At 37.8% G+C, this 21260-nt stretch overlaps 7 protein-coding genes across 7 annotated transcripts; 3 read left to right on the forward strand and 4 right to left on the reverse strand.

Annotated features, from left to right (window-relative positions):
• Positions 1-449: 449 nt before the first annotated feature.
• L201_001798 (uncharacterized protein) lies at positions 450-4335 on the reverse strand (the record flags this gene model as incomplete). The annotated part of the gene is made up of 12 exons (XM_066217585.1): positions 450-686; positions 779-1654; positions 1715-2018; positions 2077-2144; positions 2202-2431; positions 2486-2539; positions 2594-2714; positions 2771-2883; positions 2941-2997; positions 3068-3331; positions 3425-3731; positions 3796-4335. 12 exons carry the CDS (start codon positions 4333-4335, stop codon positions 450-452), a joined length of 3171 nt encoding a protein of 1056 aa, XP_066073682.1.
• Positions 4336-5013: 678 nt separating this feature from the next.
• Positions 5014-6006, reverse strand: L201_001799 (uncharacterized protein; the record flags this gene model as incomplete). The annotated part of the gene is made up of 1 exon (XM_066217586.1): positions 5014-6006. The coding sequence occupies one exon, from the start codon at positions 6004-6006 to the stop codon at positions 5014-5016; it is 993 nt and encodes a 330-aa protein (XP_066073683.1).
• An 820-nt stretch (positions 6007-6826) lies between these two features.
• L201_001800 (uncharacterized protein) lies at positions 6827-8719 on the reverse strand (the record flags this gene model as incomplete). The annotated part of the gene is made up of 5 exons (XM_066217587.1): positions 6827-6879; positions 6956-7201; positions 7279-7651; positions 7718-8410; positions 8474-8719. 5 exons carry the CDS (start codon positions 8717-8719, stop codon positions 6827-6829), a joined length of 1611 nt encoding a protein of 536 aa, XP_066073684.1.
• Positions 8720-10534: 1815 nt separating this feature from the next.
• L201_001801 (uncharacterized protein) lies at positions 10535-12661 on the forward strand (the record flags this gene model as incomplete). Its single annotated transcript, XM_066217588.1, has 12 exons — positions 10535-10588; positions 10662-10754; positions 10809-10863; positions 10922-11041; positions 11101-11341; positions 11425-11482; positions 11554-11605; positions 11675-11788; positions 11843-11901; positions 11966-12322; positions 12395-12419; positions 12543-12661. The coding sequence occupies 12 exons, from the start codon at positions 10535-10537 to the stop codon at positions 12659-12661; spliced, it is 1347 nt and encodes a 448-aa protein (XP_066073685.1).
• A 580-nt stretch (positions 12662-13241) lies between these two features.
• Positions 13242-14790, forward strand: L201_001802 (uncharacterized protein; the record flags this gene model as incomplete). The annotated part of the gene is made up of 5 exons (XM_066217589.1): positions 13242-13298; positions 13384-13497; positions 13632-13814; positions 13981-14176; positions 14324-14790. 5 exons carry the CDS (start codon positions 13242-13244, stop codon positions 14788-14790), a joined length of 1017 nt encoding a protein of 338 aa, XP_066073686.1.
• A 550-nt stretch (positions 14791-15340) lies between these two features.
• On the forward strand, positions 15341-16062 carry L201_001803 (uncharacterized protein; the record flags this gene model as incomplete). The annotated part of the gene is made up of 2 exons (XM_066217590.1): positions 15341-15469; positions 15553-16062. 2 exons carry the CDS (start codon positions 15341-15343, stop codon positions 16060-16062), a joined length of 639 nt encoding a protein of 212 aa, XP_066073687.1.
• Positions 16063-16804: 742 nt separating this feature from the next.
• On the reverse strand, positions 16805-17448 carry L201_001804 (uncharacterized protein; the record flags this gene model as incomplete). The annotated part of the gene is made up of 3 exons (XM_066217591.1): positions 16805-17168; positions 17245-17303; positions 17365-17448. The coding sequence occupies 3 exons, from the start codon at positions 17446-17448 to the stop codon at positions 16805-16807; spliced, it is 507 nt and encodes a 168-aa protein (XP_066073688.1).
• Between the last annotated feature and the right edge of the window lie 3812 nt (positions 17449-21260).

The following is a 21260-nucleotide window of genomic DNA, read 5'->3' on the forward strand; positions in this document are numbered from 1 at the left end:
AATGGGACAAACAAAATATAGAATATGTTTCGTGTACTAGGAAACCTTTATAAACTCTTTTTCCCATAGGAAGTCAGTCCTTATCATGCTATTCTTAATATCACCATGATGACCGGTCAATCATTGCTCTTGGAGAGAGTATTATTGGGTGAAAGATCACGTACATACAGTATTATTAGCAATCGAGCAATTAGTAAGACCAAAAATGACCGATTGTAATCATTACGCAATTTATCAGTCGATCACTTTCGGAATGTCATCTGGTCTCTTTCCGTCGGAGTCTGCTGACACAATGAGATGAGAGCTGCTGTATGAGAGCTGCTGTTAATGTGCTATCAGGATTGCTGACAAAGACATTCCTCACTGATTGATAAATATGACATTCGGCTGCAGGGTGCAGGTGATGCATGCTTCACTATGGCTGCTGAGAAATACTATGAAGTATCTGATTATACTCTAATACTCTCTGGAGGACCTAAATAACTATATCCTCTTTGTTGTATACCACCGAAATCAATCAAGATTCTTTCAAAGACTATACCGGTGGTCATACCCCATAAGGTGATGGTATGTTTTCCTGGGTTTTCCAATTTGATCATTGATTTGACATCTCTAATTTCGTTTTTCACAATTTCAATCCAGTCTTTTGGAACGGCACCGATGGCAACGGGCTTGTTGTATGGACGCTAAAACGGTTCAAGCGAAAAGTAGAAGGAGAAAAGAAGGTTGATTAGCTTCAGTTTTTTTCGATGAAAAATGAAGATTAGCAATAACTCACGTCTTGAGCAAATCCTAAAGGTTGAGTAGGTATTGGGTTGATAATTCTTGGTTCTTTATCATCAATTTGTAAACCAAATGATAAAGTAGAATTGACGCCTAAGAAATTCAATGCAGGACCAATTTGAATATTGATCTCGACATCATCTTTTGATTCTTCAAAAGTCCAGAAATCATATGTTAATTTTGGACCTTTTCCAATAGTGAAATTTTGAGTTGATCTAGGGAACATTTCTACACCACTTAAAGTTCTACCATAACCTTTCATTTCATGGAAAGCGTATTCTCCTTCAGATTTATTACTTGATATATGTCCAGCTTCAATAGCAATATAACCATCACCTTGGACATGACCTTTGAATTCTCTTGAAGGTAATGAAGTATATCGATTGTACGGTACATAAAATGTAACTTCTGATCCATCACTTGCTTTCAAGTAAAATTTACCTTTACCTTGTGAAGAATCTTTTGGTAATTTATTCCAATCAATTGAAATTTTAATTCGGGTATCTGTCGAAGCATCTTTTCTAGTTTTACCTTGACTTGGTTCAACAATCAACCAATCATCATGTTCGACTTTCCAACTTGTTGATTTTGGTCCAGCTGATCCTACATCAACCCATCTTGATTGAACACCATATTGATCCATGGGTAATAATTCTGGTGTCAAACAATGTTCCCCTTGTGGGCAATTAAAGGCGGTGTTCCCGGGCCAAGATCCTTGCGAATTTTCATGTGTAACTCTGATGTTGGTTATGACTCCATAACCTAATTCGGGAATAGGAATACCTTCTCTAGCATATTGTGATGGATTGGAGAATGATACAGGTGGCATTATATCTTTGATAGGCTCTAACCAGGCGTTCCATCCAATGTGCTATCCATAACATGCTCTTAGCGTCCAGTTCATGATGCCTCGAAACAAGCATAAACTTACTGTTTGATCCAACATGTGATCCCATTTACCATCCAACATACTATGGAAAGTTTCGGTAAGATCGGCATCATTGAAGAACGCATCGATTGCTTGTTTGGCATAAGTATTGGCAGCGTTTCTTCCTTGTTGAGCATACAAGTTTGATCTTTCAGCGGCGATGTAAAGCTTGTTCAAGTTGGTTTGCATCAAACAGAGCATGTATACTTGTTGGTAGAATGCGGGTTTGGTCTCTTCCGGAAGACTATGGTAAATTTTCTCAGATCGATCGGTAATATCTTGCCATTCTCCAAGTACTCGTTCAGCCCTATACATTTTGGTTACTTCATGGATGATTGTGATAATGGTGCTTAAAAGTGACTTACTCCTCATAATTGTTCAATGACCAAGTGGTGGAGTTGACAAGTTCAGCTTTTCTTCTTGAGGCGTACATCTGTAAGAAATAATCGTTAACGATCATTCTGAGGGATATCAGTAATCTTTGACTGACTGAGTATTTCATCATAATATCGGCAACTTCCTTCTTGGTCTCTCCACCGAATTCTCTCTCGGCCCACAGCTCAAGGTATCTATCGACTGAATTGATTGGCCATGCATCAAGATCCCAAGCGAGATGAAGGAAATGTTCAGCAGGAAGTTCAAGGGGTTTTAGTGAACCGATATTGAGGATCCAGATGGAAGTGGTATTGAATGCAGCAGCAATGGTCATTTGTTCCCAAGCTATGTGAAGTACACGTTAATGAAAGAAAGCTATCAAGTTATTACATTACTCACTTTTGACCAAGTTGATGGTGTTAATCCATTTATAAGCTCTTGGCATACCGACATCTGTAAACTGTTAGCAAAGATCTATCAAAATATCTGAACCATATTGGAACTTACAGTCTACATGGTAGTAAATACCAGATCCAGCTTTATGATCTTTTCCAGGTGGTTGAACAGTCATGATGTTACCCCAATTATCGTCGGCGAAAAGAGTAATGACATTATCTGGCACTTTGAGCTGCAAGAGGAGATTAGCGTCTTTAGTAGCCAAAAGGATCGCTCAATAATACTCACCCCATTCAAATAGTATTGAGCGACTTCCTTATACATACACCACATTTGAGGGATGGTGTTGATATTTCTACCGTGAGTTTTTTCTAATATACTTTGCTGAACAGAGGTGATGTCTATGATAAATCGTAAGCGCAATGCCTTATCAGACCCATAATGACGGATTGGCTCACTTTCTACTAATTCGTTACTCGCACCTGTAAGAGGCATGTCACCATCACCTCTCATACCTAACGCATTAAAATACGACATTAGCGACTACACACACCTAGAATACCCCAATCGGGAATCGTGACTTACCTAAAGTGAACAGAGTTTCTTTATCTTTAGCTCTTTCAGCACCATAAGTCCACCATTTTTCCATAAATTCAGAATTTGTCCAATCCCAAGCACCTTTACCTTCTCTATCCCATTCAGGTTTATTTCTTGCCATTGGTTCATGATGACTTGTACCCATAACTATGCCCATATTATTTGCTAATACTTGATTTGGTCCTGCAATAGGTTCTTTAGGGAATCCATTTGTCACATTTAATCCATCAACGTCAAACATTGATGCGTACACTATATATCGTATTGTCAATTTTGGATCTTTTCACTCTATTGATCTGATCTTCATATACATCTGATGTGGATAAAAAGAATGATTTAACTTACTAGCAGGCCAAAAATAATTTGCTTTTAATCTTAACATCATATCGAACCACATTTCATACATATCAGGTAAAAAAGCAGGTTCACCCCATTTAACTTTATATCTTTGTGCTGCCCAACTCCATAATGCTGGATGTTCATCATTAATGAATAAACCACGATATTTAACTGTAGGTTCACCATGTGATAAAACTTCGGATGAAAGATATGCAATTGATGAATGTTTTCTAACGGGTACATCTGACCAAAAATGGAATGGTGAAACTCCCATTTGTTCAGTTAACGTATAAAGAGCGTAAATTGCACCTCGCTAGAATTCTGGTCAGCCATTTCTGCTTCATCTCCAGTGATGAAAAGCATATAGTGATACTCACTCTATCACTACCAACAACAATCAAACCTTGATCCATCCCATGCATAGGTTTATCCGTTACTCTAATATCGTAAGATTCCCATTTTCCTATCAATTCATCTGAATAATCATTATTTCTAATATGTTCGATCAATGGATTTTGTGATGTTCCAACTACTATAGCTCTTTCAACATGATGTGGTAAAGTATCATTATATATATGTGGTTTTATACCTGTAACTCTGTATACATCATGAGCGAATGATTGAGCTGCAATATGGATTGCTATATCATCTTTTGAAGATAAAAGTAAGGGTGCTGCATAATCTTTTTTAGCTGATGCAATTAAGAAATGGCCTTTATCATCGTATTGATTGACTTCTGAATGTGTGTTGATATCGCTGTTGAATACCGTTTGCTGATCAGAATTGAGCAGACCATTGTCGTTTGATGAAGCTGAAGAAGAATGGTGAGATGGGAAAACGATAACTCTGTTTTCACCTAAAGCCAGTACTATTGAAGCACCTAAAGTACACCCAACGATGAGCTTGATAATGCCCATCATTATTGCACACTATATACAGGCACTTATCTGTCGAAGCTATAAAACAATTCAAATAAAGAAGTGAAAGAAGAAGATAACTTATTCTTTTTGCTAAAATGTCTTCTATCTTTATTTTCTATCAAGCGAGAATGAGATGGACTAAATACCCTACAACCCGGTGAATTCCGGCCCGAAAGACGCATTTCCCGATGAGTACGGAACCCGGCGTAGAACAGACCGGATCCTGCTTCACATGTGAGAGGTTTAAGAAGTTCGGTTTTGACTGTTGTTTTGGCTATATGCATAATGGAATGCTTATAGATTGTTTCAAGTTTGACCTCTCGCTGAACATAATTCGCTCACAGGTTTCTGCCGAATCTGCGGGAAAAGGAAGTGTTGAAATTGAGGCAAAGCGGTTTCCGAACTCCTTTTCGGCCAATGTAGCAACACTATCGGATATCCGATATTCTGAAATCGCCCGTGAAAGTCGTGCTTGTCCAGGAGACCGGCTTCGATAGTAGGTAAACTAACATTCGACCATCGACATGACTTGTAATTATGTAATCAGGATTTCCTTTCAACATGATAGAATACATCTCGTGAAGTCCCCCCAACTTATACAATACGGACTTATCTAACAAAATATAGACCTGAGCGCTACTTATGGTTTCGTTTGTATGATACATCTTCCAATGATCAAGCTTCCATGGGGGCTATCAACCTATGAGTGGCTTGAACCCATCTCTCCACTTCATCTTTCTCAAGATAGACGGACCAATCTTCTTCTTCCAGGAATTGTTTCAAGCTGACAAAATTAACGAGATCAGAAACAGGTCGTTTGTCGGCCGCTGATTGGTTTTTATCGTTCACTTTAAACTTTTCCTGTCGTTCTACAGATTGTTTTACATATACAGCCAGAGCATTTTGACATGAGTTGATGGCTGGTATGGGATCTTTGGTGCCGCAAGAACCGAGAACACCCGAGTTTATTATTGTAAAGGGTACCTCAAGACTACAGGTCTGTAGTGCGAGAGTCGCTAAGTATTGTTTATACGTCTGGTACCAGTAGCCACAGTCTGTAATTTTGGATGATGAGGGAGTGAATAACCAAAATACTCTAATCAGACTAGGTAGTTTAGGTAGGCCGTTATATATCCCAGGATACAGTATTCTATCGTAGGCAGGGGAGATCAGACAGATGATTTCCACATTCTTGAAAATTCCATTCGGTATACATATTTTGTCCAAGTCCAATGATATTATGTCTGTATTATGAATTACCAAAGTTTTAGGCTTCAACTGTTCCAGTATTCTACAATTCTCTTCGATATGAGGACCATCGTGGATGCAACCATCATCCCTTAGGTGGAGATGTAAAGTGTGGAGATTAGGTAATTCAAACAACTTTCTATCCTCTTCATCTGAATCTGAATGGCACCAATACGGTGAGTGATGGAACAATGACAATGTTCTAACATGTTCCCTTAACCTTTTACTATTCTTCTGACGATCTCGAATTTTTCCAACCGACTTCTTCTCTTCTGATATTTTCTTCTTACCATCTTCAGGATCAACAGTTCGTGCTGTAAGTCTAAGTCGATTCCAAAGTATAGGAGAAGCGATTTTGTATAACTTTGAGGAGAGTAGACAACATGATGCCAAGGTTCTTTGATGACCTTCAATAGACATAAAGCTGAAAATTTGGTGAAGAATCTCGACTGGGAGTTTGATGAAAGCTACAACAAGTATACTCTATAGTTAGCTTGAGTTACTGTATGGTGACTGAAAGATAGAGGACGGTAACTTCACTTGAAGAGAGAAGATTCGTCGGAACAGAGGATCTTCCGGATCGAGTTGTCTATATATGCATAAGAAAGGTATCCATCAGCTTCATCCTACATTATCAAAACAGAGGATGTGTTTGGAAAAAATGTTACTTACCGGCATTTTGAATAACTCTGATAATATGCTTTTGGATGGTAAGGCTTGGTCCTAGGATCCAATTAAGTAAACTTTAGTGTGCAGAAGATAAAGAGAATAGCGAGAAAAGTTTAGGAAGATCGAATTGGAATTCGATATTTGGTCAATGAGAACGCAAATGATACAGTATGAGTTGAGAGAAGTTAATGATGGATGATGTTAATAATAGATATCCATCAAATATACACAATCAATACACGTCATCCTTCGTAAACCTTAACTTGGTGTACACACCGTCCACATCAACACAATACTCGTTATCGCACACTTGCATCTAATGCTTTCCTAACCTACAACCTGCATTAATGATAGAGATGACCACGACTCAAAAAGATGGTACGTCAATAATTGGACTCCTAGACGACATACAGCAAACATGCTGTTCATCTGAATAAGAATAAATACATGCATTTTGATCCAATTTAAATACCTTTATTGCGTTACATTATCTTCATTTACTTTATCTATTTGATACACTTGAGAGATGTCTGACTAATTCTATACTTCTGATTGATCAGCTTGATTGAATCTAGTATAAATATACGAATTCATCGTTTTTGAAATCGGTCAAATCAAGTAAAGCTGCACCAAAAAATCAATTAATCAGTCTAAACCCGTCTCATATATATATAGAGGGAGGCAGAAGTAGTGAACTCACCATTTTGACCTAAAACACCTTCGGGATCATCTGTACCGTAAGCTTGATAGGTTGAAGACATTGAAGTGTCTTTAATATATCTTGGTTTACCAGCTGCGACTCTTTGGTTCTGTCTTTGTTTGTTCAGGAAGAATAGTACCACAACTTGTAATCCTATGACAAACAATAGGGCGCAGAATATACCTAGGACAGCTTTGATACCAGGAATGTAATGGGGTTTATCTGCGTCTTTGAATAGATAGGGACCTATTAATTGGAATGAAACAGGTTAGTCTTTTTGAAACGCTAATGAAAACCATAGCAGAAGTTCAAGACGAACTCACCAATGATGTTACCAGCTGCTGATCCAGCATTGAAAATAGACATAATCAAGGCTTTCTTAGTTTGACCAGCGGTATTTGCGACCATCCATGAGACCGTTATAGGGTTACCACCAAATAAGAAGGATAATAGATAATAACCAACCATAGCGGGAGCTTTCTTGAAAGTAGTAGCTGTACCTTCTACGTATAACAGAACAAGACCAACAATGACAGGTATAACATATACTGCTATAATGGCGGATTTGATCTTGAATCTTGAAGCGGCAAGACAACCAGTAAAGATAGCTACGAATTGAAGGAAACCAAATGGCATGTTCAACAAGGTAATTGTGTATTTATCGCTGGAAAATTGGGCAAGTAAGGCTGGACCAAACTGTGTTAGTGGGAAAGGTAAAGATCAGCGCCTGTGATTTATGACCATGACGAAATAATAACTCACGTAAGTTGTAACGGCTGCTCCAACGTTGAGAAGCAAAGTCATAGCCAAATACATCCAAGATTTGATATCAAGTGCTAATTCATATGCATGTGACCATTTGAATTCTGTAGCACCAATACCAGTTTGATTTGCTCTCAATCTTTCTACACATTTCAATTTTTCCTCATCTGTGAAGAATCTTGCTGATTGTACATCTGAATCAATTGAATAATAAACTATTGGTGCTGAGATTACAGTTATTAAACCACAAACCATAAAAATGACTTGCCAACCTGCAATTATATCTGAATCAATATGACCTAGACCATATGACATTAATGCAGCTATAATAGTTGCAATACCATTTGTTGAATACCAAGCAGCAACTCTAATAGGTTGTTCAGATCTTCTATACCATTGTGCAGTCATGATCGAAAATAAAGGTAAACAACCAGCTTCGAATAAACCTAAAAATGCTCTACATGCCATTAATCCAGAAAAATTCGTTGCAGCTGCCATACATGCTTGTGCAGCTCCCCAACCGAATATCATTACTGGCATTAATATTCTCGCAGGTACTCTGACAAGTAAATAGGATGAAAATGGTTGCCAAGCTAATTGTAAAATAGCATTTATTGAACCTAAAGTCGAGTATTGATTTCCAACTAGGTGTGTATCTTTTGACATTCCGAATGTATTACCATAACCAAGTACCTATGGAAAAGCGTTAATCGTCAGTTTACGACAAACCAAACGAAGTAAAAGTAATGATCTTACACTTTTATCCAAGATTTGTAAGAAATACACCCAAATCAGAACAGTTAAAATTCTCTTATCGGTTTTACGTCTAATCCTTTTGTTCTCTTCTTCGGTAACTTCAATTCTTTCTTCGTTGGCAACTTTGACAACATTGTCGCCAATGTCACCATTTTCAACATGATGGATACCTTGGTTTTTTTCTCCTCCAACGCCATCTTCAACGTGGGTAACTTCAGGTCTATCGTCTATCTTGCTTCCAAACATGTTGATTTACATTTATGGGAAGATCAGGTTGTTTGAAAAGGGAGAAAGAGGACGTAGTTTTTGGCCCCATCTATTCAATGGGTATATATATATATATATATCCATCATCGGATTGACGGTCCGGGGTAAAATTCATTAAACAAACGATTTCTGAAGTGGAAGAATTTCAAAATTTGCTTTTAACCTCTCTCGTTATACCTTTAATCCCAGATAACCTGTCCGGCGGCAATCCAAGGGCAATAACGGTATTTTGAGGGGCCTTTAAAGACATATCGGGGTGATGTTGTTCGGCCCCAACCTGTCTGGTAGAAATGCATCAAACGTTTAACCTTGTTCTTCTGGGTGAAAAGCAAGAGATTGGGCGATACTCGAAAGGGATACAAATCGAATGAATCAAACTAAAATGTTGGAGAAAGGGTGAAATAAGGGTTGGAGTTATGAATTAAGCGGAGCCATTTCTATCACAAACCACTACGAGTACTGTACTTTGATTTTAAGCGACAACGTGTCCACGCATGCGCATGCTAAGCCGTTGACGTAACTCTCTTAATTCAATACGCTAAAATTAGCCTTAATTGCTCATCCGCCAAGAAAAGCCAATTCCGGCAAGACACGGTTATTTCATCAAATCGTTTATGGTTCGCGTTTTCTCTGCCTATACGAGTACGATTTGTAACTGAATGTATTCACTAACGAATTATTGGAACATAGTGAAGCGAGCGATGAGCGTTCAGAGCTGTCCAAAACATCAGCGCAGAGCACCATAGACAGGAAACCTAATGCCATCAAAAGATGACCTTCTAGTGTCGAGCGTGATACAGTAACAGTAAAACACACGTCAGGCTTTTGTCACCACATCAACAAACACGCTTGTGCATTGATCGCCTTCAGGAGAGCAAAGATTCGCATCCACGAGTGATCAATTCTAGCTTTTGTAACGGCAAATGTCATTTTACATCCTATTGCACCTGAACTCCCCAATCAAAATTCTGATAAAACAACTATACTTGAAGGTGACAACTTAGCAAGTATATCTGATGTGTTTAGGGGAACGGAAGTAGTCGTGATCAACGCTGCTGAAATGCCTCAACATTACGATCACATAGATGATACAAATTTTAACTGGTACATTGTCGACAACCGGTACAAATCTGAACAGATATGTAGGAAAGAGGTAGTCTGAGAGCAACAACCAAAATCAGTCCATAAGCGACTAGTACAGAAAAATCGTTCCAAAATGGTTACAACAGTTTCCCAAGCGTGATTGCCTTTCATAAAACGTAAACAATAAGGAGTGCAGAGGGGTATTCATAGAAGAAGAGGTCAAAGAATTGAGGACTATCAATCCTCATGGACGCGAAAATAAACATACTGCTTATTTCGGGGTATTTTCACCACAATTTAAAATCCACCTAACACAGGTTGATTGTATGCACTCTATTACCACAATATTGGAATGACCAACGCATGCCGGATGCATCGCCTTACCAAAATCTGGATACCTTGAAAGGGATACGATAAACAGATCAATGGCTGAAACGTCCTTTGTGTTGAAGGACACTAATCAATAACATCTACAAAGGAGGATTTTCCAAATGGTCTCGCATGGAGCGACTGTCCCAGGTGAAATTAGGAGAAGGTCGGAATTGTCGTTTATAGCTCAGAATTGGTCAAATCTTACGAAGTGCAAGAAGATATATATGTATAGCCATCTATGATCGTTATACCTGTTCCTTTTCACCTTTAACGACTCCTTCCAGCTTTTGGCTACAAACAGCGAAAAAGTCAATCGAATATTCCAGGAGTTCAGACAAGATGTCAACTGCTAACGACACCAACACCAATCTAGTTTGTATACTATCCGTGACAGTAAGTCTACCTTGTATATGCATACGGAAACAGGGTACTAACAGAACATATATCGATTTTTTGCCATTCATAGTCTTTACTGTATACCGTTCATCACGCTTATAAATTCGATGGTTGTCGATGTTTATTACCTAGAAAGAAAGAATGGTTCAGAGCTTTACTTACTGTAAGTTTACCGTTCCAGGACTACACATCCCCGTAGCTGAGATATTGGTTTTAGTGGATGCTCCTAATATGTGAATTAGGAATGTTGATATGGGGTGCAGGCTGGGCATGTGAGTCGGAAATCGGCTTTGAATCAAGGTACAAATGTACTGATTAAAACTGCGCTAGATGTGAAATATCACTTAGGATGGACGTATATACCTGAGAAGGGTGCAATACCGGTACCGACCCAGCTATATAGTGATCACTTTAAATCATTTAATAATCCACTTACGATATGGGTTTGCAGTAAGTCCATCTGCTATACCTGATTTCAGAATCACTTGATGAATTTTTGCTGGTTATAGTCTCGTTCTCCTTACACGTTTCGTTAAACGCGGAAGAAGGTTTATATTGGTATCATCTTATGCGAGCTCTGCACAGACCTAGATCAGGCAAAAGTTGGTTCAGATCACCATTTTTCTTTTCATGGTTAGGTATAAGTTTGATAGCTCCTATAGCTATAATATGTGCCGGTTGGATCAATTTCAAGGACATGGACACCCAAATGGGTAGAATGTTTGTCGTTGCTGGAGGTATTGAAGCTTTGTGAGTAACGTTGTCCTCATTAGATAAACCTTTCATCCATCTTTGATAGAGCTGACGAACATCGATTTATCATCTTTAAATAGAGTGTGTTTAGCAGCTTCTACTGTAGTTTTCAAATTTCCTCAATTCCTCAGGCATGTTGTGAGTCTTGCTACAGTATAATCGTCCTGAAATGTCAAGTGCGGTAGCTAATATACATTTGTCGCATGCAGAAACAATCAGGTGCTGACCCAGAAGTTAGATCGAGATTGCATTTCTATCATCGTAAGTGCATACAGTTAATGATTGTTATGCTTCAATGTAGGTTAATTAGACAGGTGTGAATGTTTATAGAAGCGAATAAAGTTAGAACGTTCTTTAGGGCGTTGTTCACAACTTGCATTTTGATCTTGGGTATAGATTCATTGACAAAGGATAAGATAATCAACGTCAACCACATTGCTTCTGGTAAGCTGTCTTGAAGCGCAAGCTGATTCCTCAATCTAACAACCACTTGAATAGATCTTTTGCACCAAATCAGTTTCGGAGCATATTTCTTCGCTAATATAATATCAGTAATGGTAAGTGAAAAATCCCAAGTAACATGCAGATTGGTAAATACTGATTTCAGGAAACTCGATATAGGTATACTTACCTCGAGATTACAATACTGCACCTATTCCACTTCAACAACATGTAATGATTGGACAACCTTATTCGCCAAATAACAATAAAGGGCCTAATATAAATTCTGAAGCTTTCAAATACCCTGCATCTTCACCAGCCAATCTACATAGAACAAGTCAAACTTTGATGTCACTACTAAGAGAAGGTGGTCAATGGGATGAAGATGATGATTTGAAATTGGCGTTATTTAATCATAATATAGAAGAATTCCCTGTTCACCTGAAGGATAAAGTTAGTCAATGGATAGAAGAAAAAGATGAGGAGCAAGGCCTAGATGTCGACGGGGATGGAAGACGAGTAAGAAGACTCACACCAGTAAGTACAATTGTATATTAAACGGATAGAAACAGAAAAAGGCTGACCTTTGCTTATCTATCTATCTTTTAGCTGCAAAACTGGTCTGTGCTATTTGGTAAGTGCCACTGTTTCATCTCACTTATCTTCCCTCGCTACTCCACATCCTACATATTTTCGCTTTTCATGAATTTGGAGACCTTCAAATAGTTATCGGCTAATAGGAACTTTGTATCTATAGGTATACCGCAAAATAAACCGAAATCAAAATCACCTTTAAGACCTATTCTTGAAATCGAAGTTCAACAAAATACTACCGTTAACGTCTCTCCATCACCTCGATCCGGTACGCGTATATAGATGGCAGTGTTTCCAATCCTGTATAGCAGAAGGATCTGGACATTTCATGTGACGTTGTATCTCGTGTTATCTGATATATCCTATTTATTGGTCTGTACTGGTGGTCGTTACCATAGAATAATATTGCAGAACATCATGTATGCATCATCATCTTCTAGATTCCCGAGACAATATAATAATGCGATCTCGGATTCAGCCGCTATAAATCTCGTTCCTCGATATTCGGCGTCATCTTGACCGTACGCCGTGTGGATAATTACGATAAACGTTCACATTCCTCTTGTACTGTATGAGTAATTGGCATTTTCAACAGCAGTGCATCATGTGCAACGTTTCGTGGGATCATCAACGTACATGCTTCATGGCAGAAGTGGAGGATGGGACCAAACAATCTGATGACGGTATGATGTTGTAGCGGGAAGGTTGTGATTGCGATTGGATGTTAAGAGAATTAAAAGTTATAAATAGCCAGAGAACTTTTCAAATGGTCGCTAACCTTTTCCTACAAATTCAAATCTGAACAATCTGTAACATCCGATAGTCAACAAGTGAACGAATACATTTAAGAACAGAATATAGAATGACCGAAAACAAACATCAAATGCAATATGTGAATTTGGGTAAATCTGGACTCAAGGTGAGTAAATAATCTGACAAATTACTTTCTGAATGATACCATCGAATTAGCATAACTGGGCTGATTTTGTCATACATGTACCCAGGTGTCGAAACTCATTTTAGGATGTATGCAGTATGGTTCAGGACAAGAATGGATGATTTCTGATCATGATGAAGGTATCAAGCAATTGAAATATGCGTATGATCAAGGTATAAATGTGAGTGAATCCAGGCGGGGGACGTGGATCATAAGGTTTTCCTATCTCCCGAAGATACCAGCGCAATCGGTCTGATCAAGGCCAATTTTTGGTGGATCGTTCGATTGATGCTTACATCCTTTGACTACCTGCAGACCTTTGACACCGCAAATGTATATTCAGGTGGAGAATCTGAAATCATCCTAGGGAAATTCTTGAAACAACATGAAATTCCCAGAGAAAGTGTAGTGATTTTAACTAAAGTTCATGGTACGGATGGTAAATTGGAAGATAAAGGTCCAGCTGGTTGGACTAATCAAAAGGGATTGAACAGGAAGGTGAGTTGGGTCAAGTGAAAGAGCCACCCAGGATAGATAGCGACAAGAGCCTCAAGGGGTTGTTATCCAAAGGAGATGGGGATGGGAGGGGGAGGGGGGGCCAATGGCGGTGGAACTACTTATGATATCAATCGACTAACGTCAAATCTTGTAAACCCAATTTTAGCGAATTTTCTCCTCAGTTCAATTATCCCTCAAACGTCTTCAACTAGATTACATTGATTTACTTCAAGTACATCGATGGGATCCTGAAACACCCTTTGAAGAAACCATGCAAGCTTTACATGATGTAGTTAAACAAGGCTGGGTAAGATATATCGGTATGAGTAGTTGTTGGGCATGGCAATTTCAATTGATGCAACGTGAGTTCACCGTCTTCTCAGTCGCCTTGTAGTTCCGGTCATTCCTCTAAGATCTCTGTCGTTGCTCCATCCACCATCATCATATATCCACATATTGACATACATCGTTGGAGCTATGAAGCGCTAACACCCAGACGGTACTAACAGAATACGCCATTCACAATCATCTCACCCCATTTATCTCAATGCAAAATCAACATAGTGCAATGTACAGAGAAGAAGAGAGAGAAATGTTACCAATGTTGCAACACTTTGGTATAGGTGTAATACCCTGGGGTCCATTGGCAGCTGGATTAGTCTGTAGACCATTTGAAGAGATGTCATCAACAATCAGAGGTAAAAACAGACAACCTGATGGAAGAGGAGAACAACCTTCAGATAAGTTGATAATTGATAAAATCGAAGAATTATCAAAAAAGCATAATTGTACAATGGCTGAAATAGCTATAAATTGGTCATGTCAGAACAAATACATCACTGCTCCTATTGTAGGTATAAGATCTACTGATAGGTTAGATGAGTTGATTAGGGGTATGAATATGGATTTAACGAAAGATGAATTAGAGGAAATTAGTGAATTGTATAAACCTGTCAACATTAGGGGTCATGCTTAGTTATCAAGACTGAAGAGTTAGTTGAGAAAGGAGTTAGTGCGTATGAATCTCAACATGTCCGCAAACTATTCGTCCGATTATTCGTCTTGGTTGTATCTTTTTTTGATGATTGTAATCTTTTGTATACAGAGGTGCTCTTCACCACGATGAACACTTTGGCCACACAGTGTGCGATTTTATATGGTTTCTGAAATATTCTGATATGTTATATGTTATATGTTATATGTACGATCTTTCCACCTAGTATCTGACTCTGTTTCGCTATTCTTTGCTCACTCGTCTTGCAAGCAGAAGATGCATCGCAAGGGCTTTTGTCCTGTATGTCGGGAAGGGAGAACATATCTTAACAAGCAGTTGAAAGGAAGTCGGAAGTTCGGTCAAATACAACCGGCCAGTAGCCGAACAGACGAAACCATTTTTAGATAATCTCATGATTACTGATTCGATAATCTTCTTGCCTTTCTATTTTCCTTAATCTAGTCTGACAATCACTGTCATAACATCTCACTATTGGTACCACTACATCCACAGCATTGCAACGATAGTCAGTATGGCTTACCCACCAGTAAATGAACATATGGAAGATGACGATGACTGGCTTGAACCTCCTACGCAAGGGGGCGCTTCTGATCCTTTGGTAAATCAAGAATACGCAAGGATATCTAACAAGTTCTTTGATGTAAGTCAATCACATTCGCCAGTGAGATTTCCTTGAGCTCTTGACGTACTAATAATCTGACATTTCTCTTACAATATATATAGGCAGGATATAGAGAAGGTATAACAGATGGTAAATTATCAACATTACAAAAGGGATTTGACGAAGGATTTGAAATATCCGTACCGTTATCTAGAAAAATTGGCCTTTTACGTGGTAAATCTTCTGCTTTACTATCTATTGCTACATCATCATCATCATCATCATCAAAATCATCGACAGACAAAGCAAATACCAATTTGATTGAGGAGATAAGAGAGATCAATAAACAGTTGAATAAATTGAAAAGGGATGAAATTTTACCTGAAGATGAAGAAAGATTACAACATGAAAAAGAAGAACATGAAGATCCAAATAACGATGATGATCATACATTTGAACTAGATCAAAATGATAAAAGAGATTTAGAATTTTTAGAGAATGGTTTTGAAAATATTGGTAAATCATCTAAACCAGATGCAGGTGGAGAAAAAAGGAAAGAAGACGGCGAATTTATAATGAGGAGGTTAGAAGAGAAATTACATGAATTAGAAAAATATGTTTTGAGGAGATAGAGACCTACTCTTACTAGCTTTCACAAAATCTTCAGTAACCACATCGTCAAATCGCCACAGGTTGGATTTCAAATGCTCGTCCTACTATTGTCCGCCATACAGCTCATCACGTCTCTGTTATGGTAATACATGCGACATTTCGACCTTGGATTATCATTAATAATGATGGTCAAAAAAGACACAAAAGCGAATCATACCTCTTCCTACCACATGTATGGAAGATAGGGATTATCAACGGCAACTTCCTTGGGACTACGAATATGTACATGGACAGAGAATCGTTCTCAGCGTAGGTAGCAGGAAAATGTCAGATATTATGTTGTATACTCATATGCATATGCATTGGTAATTGTCCTATAAATTTCAAGTTCTTTCAACTTACTCTTTCTGAGTAGATTTACAAAATGCTACAAAATATATACAGAATATGGGTAATATATGATGAGTATATATACAAATACCATCGAACGTGAAATGGTTACTTGGATGAAATTTCAAAAATGTCATGAGTTGTAAAAGTAAGAATCACATAAGGCGATACTTGCAAAGGGGATCGTCCATTACATGAAAAAGAGTAAAATAATTCGATTGATAAATCAACAAAGATATAAAAAGTTGAATATTGTCCATACTGGGTGAGGTACCAAAGAAGCAAATAGATATGAAAGCCAAAGAAGGAGGAAAACAAATGTTCATCTCACTGAAATGTTCTACCAAAAACAGAAAAGTCCTAAACCACAAATCACACAATTTGTATACACCCAATGTCATTACCTGATTCAGTTTCATCTTCTTCACCTACTACACCTAAACCTAATCTCCATTCTCTCAATTGTTTACTACCTCTTCTTACATTTCTACCTAAATTTGGACTACTATTAGATTGCTTTACTGCAGATGATTGCATTGTCGTCGAGGATAATGGGACAGATACTGTAGGATTAGATGCGTATAGTTGGAATTGTGCTGTCATCGGTGCTGAGGGTAAAGGAGAAAAGGTAAAAAATCCTTTAGATGGATTTTCCATTATAGGTAATGGTGATAATCTATCTTTTTCAATTGAGGGTGGAGTGAAAGTTGGTAATATTGATGGACTTGCTGTTACACTGATATACAAATACTAATTAGCGACAATAGACATGAAGAGATACAAAGGTGGAAGGACCATTACGATGTACTCACGGCCATTGTAGTAATGCTAAACACGCCAGGAATACAACCACTAACAGCGGTAAAGGTAGCTAACGATGAATAATTAGCATGATACGACTAGAATATCGAAGACATAGGGTCATTACTTACCGTATCAAGTGCTCGAACAGTCAATGCTCCAGCTACCTTCAAGGTAGGCATCATCTCCGATCCAGTCTTCACTACGTCCGACATATTATCTTACTTGGTCGAGAATGGGTGCAATGAGGATGATATGATGAAGTTGTCTTTTGAGGTACAATAAAGGCCTAATCGAAACCAGTCGACGGATTGGTCAAAATATCAAATTTTGATTCTACCTTGTGAAAGAGTATATATAGGTCGAAGTGATATCGGATATTGTATCTCGTACTCAGTACAATGAATGAACTGTATTCTTTTGAGTATGAGAACGTTCGTTGTACGGTGAAACAGGTATCTTATATTATCCCTTATCCCTTGTACCTACACTAAAAATGTTGCCCGTGTGAAAAAAAAAGCACGACCTAAAAATGCCCGAGTTGTCCTTCTTTGTGTGATCGTATCCCTTTCAGGGGTTAAATGTTCAGCAAAGCCAAACGTGGTACAGAGCAGTTGGTAGCAGTGTGGAGATCAATTTAGGCGAAGATTACTGAAGAGCCGATATTCGAGTGAAATGAACGATTTGGTGAATTGTTGAAATACTTGATGATATGTAATTATTATTTCTTCGAAAAGAGGATCCAGCCAATTTACAAAAGACGATTAACTATATATGTGAGAAGATCTATTTTAATGACTGATTCTATCAGAACATTGAACCTTTCATCACATCCAGGTGATGTATATGAGAGAGGAGATAAGCATTCAGAATTAGATCATAAAGAGGGATCCAGAAATTCGGGAATAATGTATTTTGATGTCTCAGATTCTTTTTCGTCAGATCGGACTAAAAAGAATTGACCAATATTCTTTATTCTACACTAGAAAAATCTGCTCTATATGTACGGAGAAAGATAAATCGATGACGAGGTTTTCAATATTGATTTATTTATCAAAGAGACGATTTAAGACAAAGATGTAATATAGTGATGAAGGATTGAAGCTAAACAGAAAACGACCTGCGTTTTCGATTATCTCCGAAATTGTGATGATAAGAAGCAATTTGTCTCTGAAAAAAAAAACAACAATATACAGTAAAAGTAAAAGTAAACGATGAAAAAGCTTGTCTCGTTCTGAATCGAAAAAGAGCGATGATAATCAAAATGAATGGACAACGATCAGAAGTAAAAAGAAATGATTATTGAGATCCGTCGACAACCGCCAATAAAAGATCAACCAAAATTGGACTAGTGTAGATATCGATAAGAAACTGATTCACTCACTTGAAACCGAAGAATTTATAATCTCAATTACTTTCTTTCGTAATTCTTCCTTTTCCTATACAAATTACTTTGCCAAGAAAGTAATGTTCTCCTCAGAACAGGTCTATGGGATAGGATGAAGGCTGGCTAATTGGAATCCTTTCAGCTATTGTTCCTAAAATTCCGAAAAGACGCCACACTGTATTTTTCACTTTAAACCCTATTTTACTGTCTTATCGATTGGAATAACAATCCTATTTTGGTATTTTTACTAGATTTCTAGACTTTCCAAGATTGCTAGTACAATGATGATGATGATGATGATGTTTGAGTGATGCCAAAGTAGAAATCTAGACGCGATATCGTTATTGATGCGTCAATTTTAACGGTAAACCAAAATCAAGAATTGAACTTTGTAAATTAACCTTTTCTTTTTTTGCTTTTTCAATGACGATTTGTAATGAGACACCGAATAATCAATCTAATGTGATGATTGATGATAACGTTATTAGGGATGTTGTTGAAAGCTAGAATGGCAGGATATGACGATGAAGGGGTGATATTAGATGGGCTAGATAATGACGATGCAAAGTGATGTTATGGGATTTTGATGTTCTGGGCTCAGGTTCAGTGCAGCCGGTGTTAGGTTTTATGCGATATATAGAGCTTCAATAATGCAAATTTCCCTCTCTATTCTGTTGATTGTTTACCGAAGTTTATGATATAACAATCGTAAACTATATCTATACTGAGTTTTGGAATTTTGGACCTGATTATTTTTATATGCCGATTTACTAATGCCTGATTATATTATATTGTATGTAATGGTGCAAAAGTCGGGTGTGATAATCACTTTCGTTTGATAGGTATTGTTTGATGCTACCAATGAGAAGGTATATTTTGGTAAACTAGTCGATTGAAGTTTCACTTTTCTTCTTTCAATCAAGCTAAGATTCCTTGAAAAGATAACTGAGATATTCTATGATTGCGTATTAATCAAATTATAATGATAAAACGAGGACGGAAAGGGGAATTCTCCTTTTAGGTATAGATATATATAACTATGATATAGTATTATTTTTAACTGTAACTGTCTGGGCACAAGTCACAACAAGCGATATAAAGCAATTACAGAAAGGGTGATGACAGATAATCGTTCCCTTCTATCAAATACTCATATGTTTGGTAACGTTAATACGGTAAAAGGCTAAGGATATGATGATATAATTACTATACATATACACATCTATCACTTTTGGGTTATAGCCCTCTTATTATCTAAGATGACCTGAAAAGAAATGAAAATACAAGTCGCTTGGAAAAACAGAGAGATCTGTCGTCCCGAAATCACACATCGCTTATGGGGTTTTTGCTGTAAGTCATAACACCTATAGTCTCCTCATCTGCATAGACATTTTTCGCACTGCATTGACTGAATCAGCGTGGTAGTACTATTAGATAGTACGACAGTATTTTATTTTCACTCATACGAATAGGCTTGTTTCGTGGAGGAGTACATGCTATTTTTCTTGTTCAATAGCAACAACGGGACTGTCGGCGCGGGAAACTTTTGCGTTTTATCTAGTTATTCAAGGAATCGTTATACACCTTCCCGTTATGCCGAAGTTATGATAGAATAGCATCGTTCATGACAGTTTAGTACGGTAAAACCGTTAATGAATTATCATGCTATCATACCGTGATTCCCGTACGAGTGGTTGATTTTGTACCCGCATCTCATAACCCGCTCACCACAGTAGACGAAGGCGTTAACATGTGTTTAAGGAATATCAAAAGGATGATCTTTGTTAAAGAGGTTATGAGAGGTAAAGTGTGGCTGTTCCCTTATAAGCCCTGATATATAAAAACTAATGAACAAGTGAAAAGCAGTGTTTTACCAGGTTATCCTCCCTGACATGCGTATCTTTGATTCGATCTGGTCATACAGACTGGGCTCTAGACTGTAAGTTACATTTCCCATAAATATGCATGCCATCCCCCAGTTCCTCAACTACTAGTCTATCTTTGATGATGTGATTCGGGATTTTTACCATAAACATTTTTTATCACGACGTCAAAGGGGAGACAGCCTCTGACGTAGCTTTCTCTATCTTTTCGAAAAAAAAAAAAAAAAACGATTATCTATGGTGAGACAACCGGGAAGCTTATGGGATTAAACTTTCCATTATCCCTTGTCGGGCTATTTCGAGGTCGTCTCTCAAACAAAAATAACTGTATTGGAACTGCATCGTCTAACTTCTTGAAATGCATAAAAAAGTACGTATTACATACATGGCTACAGCCCTTTTCACATTAACAAAGACACCTTAATGAGAGTACTCTAGATTCTAGAATTTAGCGCGTCATGATGCAAAAATCAACCATCTTGATCTGTTCAACCATTTTATCTCCCTTATCCTGTACAGTAAGATGCAGGTAAATCATGTAGGCCATTTAGCCGACGCTATACTTTTTGAGGACTTCGCGACCTACTTTGAGACTGATCTATCGTCTATACGTTCCAATGCTTTAACAACACGAAGCGATGTCAGCAATTGCACGATACACATTATTGTAGTAAAAAGCTTCGACCCTTGTTGTATTGGAGGTCACGGTGTGTCATCGGTGCATAACCCTAATCTCACTTGGATGGTTGTCCGTGAA

The sequence above is a fragment of the Kwoniella dendrophila genome, chromosome 2 (assembly GCF_036810415.1).
Source record: "Kwoniella dendrophila CBS 6074 chromosome 2, complete sequence".
Lineage (NCBI taxonomy): Eukaryota > Fungi > Basidiomycota > Tremellomycetes > Tremellales > Cryptococcaceae > Kwoniella > Kwoniella dendrophila.